The sequence below is a fragment of the Solea solea genome, chromosome 8 (genome assembly GCF_958295425.1).
Source record: "Solea solea chromosome 8, fSolSol10.1, whole genome shotgun sequence".
NCBI classification, from domain to species: Eukaryota; Metazoa; Chordata; class Actinopteri; order Pleuronectiformes; family Soleidae; genus Solea; species Solea solea.
The window spans coordinates 20,866,072-20,878,392 of NC_081141.1; the positions used below are offsets into that span (position 1 = coordinate 20,866,072).

A 12,321-nucleotide genomic window follows, 5' to 3' on the forward strand; every position below is an offset into this window, starting at 1 on the left:
CTGTACTTTAGGTAATAAATGTATATATATAAAAGTGAATCAAGCACATTGTATTGTACTTTAGGTTCTCACTTTTTTTCTCAACTATGGAAATAAAAAAAAGATGATATTTCCCTCATTTATCTTGGAATAATTGATCAATAAAGTGTTCAGTTAGAAAGTAATATTTGAAATATTTCAGATAATAAAATGAAAATGTAAGCCTTATTACGCCATGAAGCTGATTTTAGGATTTGTGTTGCATTAATATGAAAAGTAACAAATGCTTTAATCCGTAAATGTGTAAGTACAACTGGAAATACTAATACTAAACAATCATCACTATTTTTTTATGATTCTTTCATGAAGGGTGAGCACATAAGCTGACACCATTGCTCACTGAGGAAGCATTTTCTGTAGCCTCTTTATACCAAACAGCCTGAGGTGATGAAGTCCTTAAAAAGACTGGATCTCGCCATCACGAGACAGGAATTTCCTAACACATGCACCCTCACCAGAATCTCATCAATGATTAAAACATGTGACGAAGAGCTTTGTCTAAAACTGGACAAATCAAGAGAGCCGATAAATCCACAGATAGTGAGTTAAACAGTGCGTGGACATCGTTATCCAGTCTTTGAAGAGTGCACAAGACAAAAATCAATTTAAGAGAAACAAAGAAAACATGATCTAATACCCTTCAGGTGTAACTCACATTTTCAAACCCCAAACAAGTTTCCTTTACATTTTGCCTTCAAAAACCTGAAAGTCTGGTCTTTTGCATCAATATTTGACCCATGTTTGGTAAAAAATGAGGGAGTATACCTTCTATCAGGAAGAGTCTGTGTTCACTGTGGTCATCTGGCTTTCTCATTCAGGTCTTTGAAGCTTGTAAGATAAGAAACAAAGGAGGAATGAGTTAATAACGTGTGATTATTTAACTGCCCTCTTACCCTTTGCACAATTTCGACACACATCTTCTATCATGCACATGTTTCACTGTTCTCTCTTGAATTGATTCTTGTCTTGTGCACTCTTTAAAGACTGGATAACGACGTCCACACACTGTTAAACTCACTATCATTACACAACACCCTACAACCAAAATCTAATCAATGGCTCAAAGTTTCAGCAGCTTTCTGATAATATGGATTTGCTTATACAGACTAATATGTGCGTGGATGTATCTGCAATGTCTACTTTGAAAAAATCTTTGCCACCCTCCCGGTCCCCCTCTGTTTGAATAATATTGGCTGGCCCGTGTTCTCTGCTGATGTGTGATTGTTTGAATTTAAGCAGAGCCCACACTGCAGTGAGGGAGGTCTTGTTTTCATTTAAAAAAAAAAAAAAAAAAAGAGGCATGTCTGTTTAAAAAAGAGAGAGAGAGAGGGAGAGAATGGAAGGGAGGGGGCAGGAGAGAGGGAGGGAGAGGGGTGGGTGTTTGTGTGATGAGATCATTTTCTGGGCTGGGATGAATCAGCTTTTCTGTCCGTAAGGAGAGTGAGAGAATTTAGGACTCCATTCGTCCACATGAGCAACTGGCAACGGCAAATGAGAAGCACTTCAATATTACAGCTGTGACTGTAACACACATTATATGCTGCCTATGTTAGAATAATGCGTCAGGGAATATGTGGATAAACTGTGGAGTACGGATTACGCAGGGATTTTTTTTAAGGCTCACCGACCAGTTTGCAGATTAAATGGCCTCTGAAATAACACACATGTAAAAACACAAAATGTGTATTATTACAGCTCAATGATTCAACTCAAGCAGCCGACTCAGTCGTTTTCAGGATATTTGCATATAGCTGGAGAATGGGTTTCACTAAACATAACCAAACACAAAAGGATCAAAGAGCTGTGGGACGTGTGTGTGGAGCCATATGTTACACAGATGTTAAAATCACAATAAGATCAACATCTGTAATTGATTCATATACTTGTTTGCCTTTTAAGGAAATATTGCCCATCTTAAGAGTAATGAGACCCAAGGCAGAACATGAGTAAAACAGCGATGAAAAAATATACGTTAAGGTATTTGTGAGATTTAAACAGTTCAGAGTTCACACCATATTTACAAGCAGGTCTTAGTATACCACGTCTTTCATTCTTATAATAGTGTATGGCTTAAATACGTCATGGCAGGCAGGTCACACTTGGAATTTAAGTTAAATGCAATGTGTGAAATGAATTGTCATTCTCACTACATCCTGGGCAGCAAAAGCAGCCAATACTGAAGCCAAAGCTTTAAAAAGGTCCATATCAAACTCAACTCTGCAGTGCTGTAGTATCTAGTTCAGTGAAAACTACACCACCTACTGGTAGGAAACTTAACTGCAGCACTGTTTTGATCAGAAGAGTCTAACATTATGGAACCTTTTAGATATGTAATTGACAAATTAAACTTCACAACAAATGTTCACCATGATCAAACCTATCTGCATCATGTCCATGTCATCTTCATCTGCAACTTAATATATAATAACTACACTTACAACCAAAGCTAATGCATCTGTTCTTGCCTTTACAATATACAGCACACAAAGACATCAAACTGGTAAAATTTTATTTCCCAAATTTGCCATCATACAATAGTACGTTAGGGGAAAAGGGGGAGGCAATTATGTATATAAATGAAAAATAAATGCACTTTACAATACAATGTCAAACCTAGACTGTATTTCTTAAAAAAAGAAAGAAAAGAAAAAGCGGCAACAAAACTAAAAACATGCACAATACAAGATGCAACAAAACATGGGTGAACTAAACTTAAAAATATAAATGGAAACACTTTTTTGAAACTGCACAGGATGTTTGACAACAGTCCAATAAACCTCGAAATATGGAATCATAAATTAAAAATCTGTCTTAAAAATCAAATTCCACAAGAGGAACTGTCATGTTGTTTTTCAGTAGGGTCGTTCTCTGCGCTCCTGGCGATGGTCCCTAAACAAGTACAAGAAAAGTAGTAAATGGCAGATCTGTGTATTTGCAGTTAAAAGTTCTGGTGACACCTGCCTATTTTTTTTTTTTTTTTTTTTAAATATAATCATTCTTGTAAGTCATTGTGGAATAACAAATTCTACCTCATTTCCATCTTTCCTCCTGGTGGGCCCATTCCTCTTCCACCTCTGCCACCCATTCGGTCCATGGGTGGTCCTCCACGGCCAGCTCCACGAAATCCACCCCTATCCATTCCCCCGCGTCCTCTGAATCCACCACGGTCGCCTCCCCAGCCTCCACGGAAACCTCCGGGACCACCTGGGCCTCCGACTCCGGCTGGACCCCCACGATCCATTCCTCTGCCTCCACGCATTCCCATTCCACCTCTGCCTCTGTCACCACCAGGGGGGAATGGAGGGCCACCGCCCAACCCTTCTGGTTTGGGAGCCTTGCACTGGTTACACTCCATTCTCCAGGCAAAGTTCTGGTTGCCACAGCCACTGGGAAATAAGGACCATTTCAATTAAAACCTCATCTTTGCATGAAAAAAGATCCAACACACCATTTGCCACAAAAGCGATACATACGGGTTTGGACACTCCCAGTCCCCAGCTCTTTGCTGCATGTTGCCTCCTGTGGGTCCACCTCTGCCCATACCACGTGGTCCACCTCGTGGTCCAAACCCACCGCGGTCACCTCCACGGCCCATCATACCTGATGATGGGGGAAAAGCCAATTAGCTCACTGAAGCAAAAAATTAAACCTATATTTAAGAAATGTATTGAGTATGTGACAGAATTGAGAGTGACATGTTAAACTCAAACACTAATTTCACAAATAACAAAAAAGGTATACATAGTTTATTAAATTTTTTCAGGCAGACAAAATGTTTGGTGTAGAAAGTTAAAGGCAGGTGGTTAATTTTCTACGAGACAGGAAAGCTTAACCAGGTTTGAGCCACTGTAAGCAAACTCATAGATATGAAGATTATAAAATCAAAACAGACTATAGGACATTTAAATGTGTATGGGTTTGCACATGATCGGTGTAATGCTGGGTATAAATGCAGCTCTGTGTTTTTTTTTCTTTGGCAATCACATTCTCAAATGTTTTGATTTAAGATTGCAGTGCCCATTTCAAACACTCATGGTCACTGCTGCACATATACATAATCTCTTTTGAATAATCCCAAAAACACAAACACAGCTGACATACCTCCACGACCCATCATGCCATCACGCATGGGCATGCCACCTCTCATTCCACCCATCATGGGTTTTCGGCGTGCCATGGCTACCTTGAGCCTACGGCCTTGGAACTCCTTCCCTATAATTAAAAAGATAAAGATAGTAATTGATCACACAATTGCCATCACGATCACGTATATGACAGTGTTTTAGGTCTGGTGTAAATAATACGCACCATCAAAGTGCTCCACAGCTGCTTTGGCACAGATTGGCTCCTCATAGGACAGAGTGGCATCTCCTTTGGGTTTGCCTGATTCCAGGTCTCTGTATATGTTAATGGCCAGCTTGCCAAGTCTGCGGTTCGTCTTTAGGAAAAAAAAATAATAATAAAAAAAAAAAAAAAAGTTGTTTAGCTTATTCACCACCTTTCTTTGCATTAGTATAAACAGTGATCTCATCTTACCCTGATTGGACCAACGTGTTTAAAGAACTCTGCCATTTCCTCCTCAGTGGCCTTCTCAGTCAACCCCGTGATGTAGATTGTGCTGTTCTCAGAGTCATCCTGCTCTTCAGGGCGTCCTACAACAAATACAGTAAAACAATTTATATTAATATACAGCTTTCCCTGGTGTGTCAAAAACATTTTATGTTAAAGGAGCATCAATCTGGAGACCACTCACCCATTTCACGCTCATCACTGTTGGGTCCTGTGGTCCATCAGTCAAGAAGGAAAGGACAAGATGTGGAAAGTCAGTGTGTGCAACAAAAGTTGGATGAACAACACTTCAATAAGAGACAATCCAGACACTCCCCCTTATAGATGCAGTCAGACAGATTGGGAAGTTGAACATGGCACCTTATGGTACACCAAAATTCCCACAAGTGATATATTGAAATTGGAAAAAGAATACCTCAGACCCTTTGGCAAATAATTGTGTGTCATTTGAAAAGTCTCTTTAGACCAGTAAGGAAAAACTCCAAAAAAGAAAACCTGGAATTAAATCTTGAGATTTGCTAAAACAGTAATGGACACTTTTCAGTGAAAATTTGTCATTAACCGTTCAAAAACTCTGTCAAACCATAAGCACTGACTGAATTATACCAAGTAACCCAGAGAAAATGGTCTCAGGCACTGAAAAAAAATTACCCAATGTTTTCAGATATGTGCATAAATTTTAAATACCACAATGTAAGACACACCAAATCTCGAAGCATATTTGCTCAAAAAGTGTAAGGCTTTTAAAAGGACTAGCCAGTGTAATACTCGTTAACTTACCACCAGGCTTACTGAAGCCACCTCTGTCGCCAGCGCCGCTATGGGGGAATAAATGGAGATATGAAGGCGTTTCCCTTTTACAGCCACTTCCATGGCGCGAGCAAAGTGGCTTGATTGAGGGAGTAATCAAAACATTCTAACTAGTTGAACAGCAACTAAAAAAAAAAAAAACTCCCCCAAAATATTATACAAAGTCTAATTGAGGGAATAAGTGTATTAGCTATTTGTTAGCTGAGTACAAGCTCTGTGACATTTAATTAGTGGATAACATGTGCAAAAATATTCATGTCTAACATATTTTCACTGCCTTTGAAAAAGGTAACACCCAAACATTTGTACACATGAAAAATTTTAAGAATTTTAAATGCAGTGAAGGGCAATGTAGCTGGACCCAGACAAACCAAAACCTTAACATTAGTTTTAACAAATGTTACATCAAAATAGAAAACAATGCATCTGACATTTCACATGGTCAGGTGATAACATTCACCAAGCAAAAAAAAAAAAGATACAATTTTAGAAAGTTACAAATTAAACACCAATATGAACAGTATTTACCAAGAATGTTAAATTAAATACAAATACTTTGTCAATGAATATACCCATCATGCTTATTTAAAAACCACCATCCTCTGTTCTTGAAAAAAGGCAGACCCCGAATCTTTGTTTAAGCTCCCTCTTGCTGCTTAAGCTGGCGGCTCTGTTCTGAGAACAGATACTTTTTAGAGAATAGATGCTTTTAAATGGCTCTCACTGTTACCTGTACGGTATAAATGTGACAAAGCATGTTAAAAAGTGCTCAAAGAATGTGATCAAACATTTGTATTCCAAATCACAAAACATTTTTAAAACATTTCAAAAAGACATTATGCCCCCCTCCCCACTTGAAAAAAACCTGTGCAATTCTAAAATTACACTAAAAGAATTAAGATTTAAGCATGCAACAGCAGCACTGCAACTGAATCTATCAATGTTTAGGGTATAATCCTATTTTATGTTTTGTTATTTGTTTTCAAACATCCTTAACAGCTACTTTAGGAAGACTGAAGAGTTGCTGTGGTAGTCCTGTGTTGTATGAAATCCACTGCAACGCCTAAACACTGCATTTCATGCGTTATTCACTGCACCAAACACTACAAGAAACAAGCTAGGACTATGTGTTTTAAGAGATCACACACACTGGTAAACAAGACCAAAAGAAATTTAAACGATTTGAAAGATACCCCAAAATAAGAGCTGGTTATTCTTGTATCTTCTGACCAAAATCTCAAGGCTTAAAATAAAAATCAAATACCACAGAGTGAAGTGAAAAATTAGAACCTATATCACTGAGGTGCATATGACCAAAGCTTCTGTGGGACATTTGGGAAAAAACAAAATAGGAGATTGCCACTAAACCAGGAAATGTATAACAAATTTAAAAACCACAAATGCACAATTCAAATTCTGATCACCTTAATACCCCTGGCAAAAATTTTAATATTGATGAAGCTTATTTGGTGTAAGACCACAAAGCTTTAGGTTTCCTACTAGTGAAGTGAAATGGAGACACTGAACCAACAGTTTAGATGCCACATGTGGATCAGGTTCTGTTTTGATTGACATCTTCAGGATACCAGAGTAAATGTTTCATGACAAACTGTCTTGTTCCACATTTCACCATTATGTGGAATACATGTTCAATTAAGTTGTATAATAGACAATGTGTAAAACACTGTCAGTTTCATAGCCACAAGATAGACTGGATCACACAACATTAATATGGAGTGAAGGTGACTGGACCAAGACAATCAGAGGAACAATTAATGTATTTTCCCCTTGTTGTTAAACCCTTTCCATTGTAATGTTATAGACCAAGACAATCAGAGGAACAATTAATGTATTTTCCCCTTGTTAAACACTACCAAAACCCTTTCCATTGTAATTTTATAAAGGTGATGTGACGCCACACAACATTGCCAGTATATTAGAGGTGGATGTTTAAGTGCAGTTTGCCAACACACTTTGAACTTATGCAAAGTTAAAGCTTAAAAATATTTGAGGCTGGTTGGCTATTGAAACAGAGGAAAAAAAAACATTTTAAGAGATTGAACAACTTAATTTAGCTCAAAATGGTAAAATATGGAGACTTTCACTTTTTGGCCCTCTTGAGATTATGTTACACAATAGTAAAGTCTTGCACTACTATCAGCCCATCCAATTCTGCCCTTTTTAATGCTGCCAATATTCCTCACTGGTGTTTTATACTCAGACCGGTCACAGAAGAATACTTATTACCAGGAATAGCCTCAAAAAACAACCACAAACTGATAACAAATGTGTTTTTTCAATTGCAAAAAACTTTTGAGAGGAAATAAAGTGACCGAAATACCGCAGTTGAGAAAGCATAGCTATACAACATGCGTCAGGATGTCCTGAATGAGACCAGTGCCCGTTTATAAATGCTATGCATCCAACTTTTTCACATGAGAAACTAAAACCATACCAAGAACTTCAGCACCTCACATGAAAAAAAATCTTAAAAGATTTTTTGCAACACCTGAAAGCATTTTTCTTTTCACCAACTGAAAGTGTGGCCTGATGCACCATTATGAGAAACTAAAGACCCTAAAGAGGTATTATTGAGTGTTTGAACCTTCCTTGGGAAACCCATTGCAATTGTTTCATTTCATCTAAAAAATACAGTTCTTTTGCATTTCCTGGCCAATCATTTCTCTTGTAGATTCATCTAACCTAAAGCTAATCAATTTATATTCTAGGAAGTAAGCTTTTCAATCTATATCTTTATGCACAGTTCCCTGATGACCTTTATGAAACAGGGACAAACATTTATCTTACCTTTAGCCACATGAGGCAGGGTTAAGAGCAACCATTTCTGCCAAAGCTGGCATGTACTTTGCCTGTCATAACAGTGTTTCAGGTATCATAGAATATGAGAATAAGAGATGCATAATTTTACAGCAGTGAATGCTGACAAATTATGATTTTTTTTTTTTTTTTACTATTTATTGATCATATTATTTTGGCCCACTACGACAGATTTAATAGAAACTTGTCTCAGCCCTGCCCCAACTGGCCACAGTGCCTGTAGAGTTAAAAACAAAAAAAACATGTGAGGTTAAGGGCTAAAGAACAACACTTACCCCATGCCACGACCCATTCCTCCGCGCCCACGATGCATCATTCCACCACGTTCAAAGCCATCTCTGCCAGGGCCCCTGCTGTCCCCTGCCCCTGGGTACCTTGAAGACTCAGAGCCAGAGTAACCAGAGCCTCCACCCTGGCCATCTTGTCTGTAATTATCTATAACAGGAGATCACATGCATTAAAACACTCATGTTTACTAAAAAATATCTTGAATAGTAATAAAATTATCAGAACATAACAGTCCAGCAGCAATGTCACACGTACTGTAATGGCTGGACTGATTATAACTGGGTGGTCCACCTTGTTGGCCATAAGAGCTGGCTGGAGACTGTCCATAGGATCCAGCAGCCTGAGGAGGGTACGCAGGAGGAGCCTGTGTCTGCTGCTGGGTCTGCTGACTGTAGCTCTGCTGTTGGCTGTAACCTGCCTGCTGGGCTTGGTAACCAGGCTGTTGTCCATATCCTGCTGGCTGTGTATAGCTACTCTGGCTGTAGGTAGCTGGTTGTCCATTAGCATTGTAACTGATGGAGCAAAGGAGAGTTAATGATACACATATCCAATTGTTGTAGAACTTGTTTGTTAAGCAAGTGGTGAGTAAATACCTCTGTGGTGTTGTGGGAGCTGCCTGTTGGCCATAACCAGGATAAGCGGACTGAGCAGTATAACCTGGCTGAGAGCCATAAGACTGGGAAGCAGCTGGAGCAGCAGCAGCTGGAGTACTCTCATAACCACTGGCTCCATAGCCCTGGGCTGACTGCGAGTAGCTTTGTGAGGTAGACTGGGCAGCAGGATATCCAGCTGGGGGATATAATATACACAAAATTGGTTTAAGATCCTCATCTTCTCAGATTGTGACGAATAATCGTAAAACTTAAGAATTCTGATACAACGGTAAACAATTAATACATTTTTGTTGTGTCTAACTGGGTCATTACATGTATTCACTTTAATAACTGACCTGAGGCTGGTTGGCCATATGAGGATCCATACTGTTGCTGCTGCTGAGGGTAGGTTCCAGCTGCTGGGGTTGTCTGGGTGTACGTGCCATCAGCTGCAGCAGCAGCAGGTTGCCCATATGATCCATAACTCTGCTGGCCGTAGCTCTGCTGAAAGGAAAGAATATATTTAAGGTACAATAAACACCACATTAGTCATTTTTGTTTTACCATTTTAAACACTTGAGTACTTGCAGTAAAAGCAACATTCCCTGCTGTTGCCCATTGGTTAAAGCTCTAAACTTTGTATGCCTAGGTAAAACCACTTGTGTAGGTGGAGTGCTGTATTTTATATTTTTAATTAAATATTTTCAAATAAGCGTTTTTAGTTGTGTTGAATCTCACCTGTGCAGACTGTCCATAAGTTTGTGAGGGCTGGGCAGCATAAGAGGCATACCTATAAAGAAGAACAAACCAAAACCTTAGTTTTTTTACCTATTAAATGTCTCCGCAGTGGTATAAAGTGTCACGGAGCTATACCATTGGTAATTTGGTTGGTTGTCTGTGATAAAAGCAACCTTGGAAAATACTGGCTCACAAAAGTCTTGAGTTACTATTGTGATTTATAGTAGATAATCAAGAGAGGGGCCCACAAAACTTTTTTCTTTTTTTTTTTTTAATTATGACAACATGCAGAAAAGTATGTGGTCATTTGTTGATCAAACATATCTCTTGGGTGATGCCAGGATGGTGGTAACATTTATGAAAACTGTGCACACTTGCTTTTAAATGCACTGTGGTCAGTCCCCATATAGTGAACCACTAACAGTAGACATTGATTCCACTCCAAAGGCTCAAATTATTGAGAGGAAATCAGAAATGATCTATGAACTGAAGCATTCACAAGGTCATGAGCCAAAACGTTGGGAATGTGGCAACACATTCCCAACGAGTGGATGCGGTTTGTATTCTAGTGCGTTGGTACAATTTTTGAAACAGCAAAACATAACATTATTTAATAAACAGTATTCAATGTGTTAGGGGAGTAATGAATTCTTACCCTTGCTGGGCGCTGGTCTGGTTGTAGGTGCTGTAATCTGTTTAAAAACAGTGAGTAACACGTTGGTTAGCAATAGCTTAAACAAAGCATTCTTCGCGCGCGAGCACTCGAACGGCGTTCGGTCGCCATTCATCGTCACCGCCAGGCTTGTGGTTTGGCACAGACGCTTCAAAACCACAATTAAACTCTCGGAACATGCATTTAATAAACACATTTGCAAAAACCGCGTATCTGACTTTCGACAATTACATTTATAAGTAGAAATAAATCGGTAGAAAATGCCTCCTTGACTCGTAAGAGCCGACACGACTAGGCCTTGTGTCTAGCCCTAGCAACGCTTGACGATGTTTAATTGAATATCGACTGAAAAGACGGTTTAAGCACACAAAATATCAAAAAAACAACAATACACTCACATTTGTTCAACAATATACCGCATAATTAGTTAAAATGTAGTATAAAATGCCGGTTTCTTTTCCACTCACCCTGAGCCGACGCCATTTCACCGTTCGTTTGCAGGAGGACTGGAAAGAGACTGTGGCTGAGGGAGGGTTGTTCTTTTGGCTGGGGGCACAAAGTATCGCGAGATTCCCGAGTGCTTGTGGTTTTAACCTGCTTAGATAATGCCAGGAGGATCTCTTCCATTTTGTAAGATAAATAATGTTGTTGTCAACTTTAGCGACGTTGAATTGCGTGGATTATCCTACTCCTGTGTTGTTTTTCGTTTGGGTTGTATTTGTTTTAGTTTGTTTTAGTTTTTAACGTCAGTTGGCATCCGTGCTGTTGCCTTACTGTCCCTCTTTTTAAACCTTAACTTTGATATTCATTTACCTTTCTTCCTTTAATCCAACACGACATGAGGGGAAACTTAGAACTGTGATTATGGACTTCTAAATGTGATTGGGAACTTTGGACAGTGGATGGCAGCATTGCACCTCTTACACAGCCTGCTCAAATTTATTGGAAGAAGAATATTTGGACGATGAGACTAGAGGGAGATGAGGATGGAGATATGGCGGTGCACCAGATGATGGTACTGTGGTGGGAAGACAATTAAGCTGCTGATAAACCTAATAGAAGAAGAGGAAGCAAACAAACAGTTAAGCATTTTCAGTTCAACTATAATGTTACAGAATATTAAAAAAACAGCTGACAACTTCTGCCGTTGGGTTGAGCAAGAGGAGCCAAGAAGGGTCAAGAAAAATATGAAAGGTCTGGGAAATATGATGATGTCTGACGTTGTAATTTACACATTAATGATGTCCTGTGTAATAAAGACAGTTTTGGGCCAAAATGATAATCTAAATGATAATTATTTTGATTAATATTGGGAGCATGATTATTTATGATGTTTGGGTAGCTCTATGATACACAAACATTAAATGAAATCTGAGGACATGATTCAAAATCAAAGACTCAGAATTCCCTTAATCGTTTTGACAATGATATTGTCACAAATAATAAATAATAATAAATAATATTGTACTGTAACCACTCGTTAGTTAATTAATTTATTACTATTATTATTATTATTATTGATAATAATAATATTACTAATAATAGTAATACAGCAAGGGATGCAATGGTTAATCGATTACTAAATTAATCATTATCCATTTTGATAATCGATTAATAGTTTTTTTCAATAATTAAGATAAGTCCTTTATTAGTCCCACAGTGGGGAAATGTACATTGCCACAGCAGCAAAGACCGTAAAGATAAAGGTATGAAATAATAAACATGCATTTACACATATGTGTACATGTACAGTATAGAAAAATATTAACAATA

General features: G+C 38.4%; 1 protein-coding gene across 3 annotated transcripts; it reads right to left on the reverse strand.

Annotated features, from left to right (window-relative positions):
- Positions 1–2,534: 2,534 nt before the first annotated feature.
- ewsr1b (EWS RNA-binding protein 1b) lies at positions 2,535–11,148 on the reverse strand. 3 transcript variants are annotated; one of them, XM_058635332.1, is made up of 15 exons: positions 11,016–11,148; positions 10,531–10,567; positions 9,876–9,927; positions 9,494–9,638; positions 9,138–9,333; positions 8,800–9,056; positions 8,532–8,691; positions 5,389–5,426; positions 4,793–4,819; positions 4,576–4,691; positions 4,348–4,477; positions 4,141–4,251; positions 3,513–3,639; positions 3,069–3,425; positions 2,535–2,928 (listed from the first exon to the last, which is right to left on the reverse strand). In XM_058635332.1, the coding sequence occupies exons 1-15, from the start codon at positions 11,029–11,031 to the stop codon at positions 2,892–2,894; spliced, it is 1,806 nt and encodes a 601-aa protein (XP_058491315.1). In that variant the 5' UTR covers positions 11,032–11,148; the 3' UTR covers positions 2,535–2,891. The 3 variants fall into 3 exon arrangements, with proteins under 3 accessions (XP_058491315.1, XP_058491314.1, XP_058491317.1); XM_058635331.1 differs by having other exon boundaries at positions 9,494–9,641; positions 11,016–11,147; XM_058635334.1 differs by having other exon boundaries at positions 8,836–9,056; positions 9,494–9,641; positions 11,016–11,146.
- Positions 11,149–12,321: the final 1,173 nt, after the last annotated feature.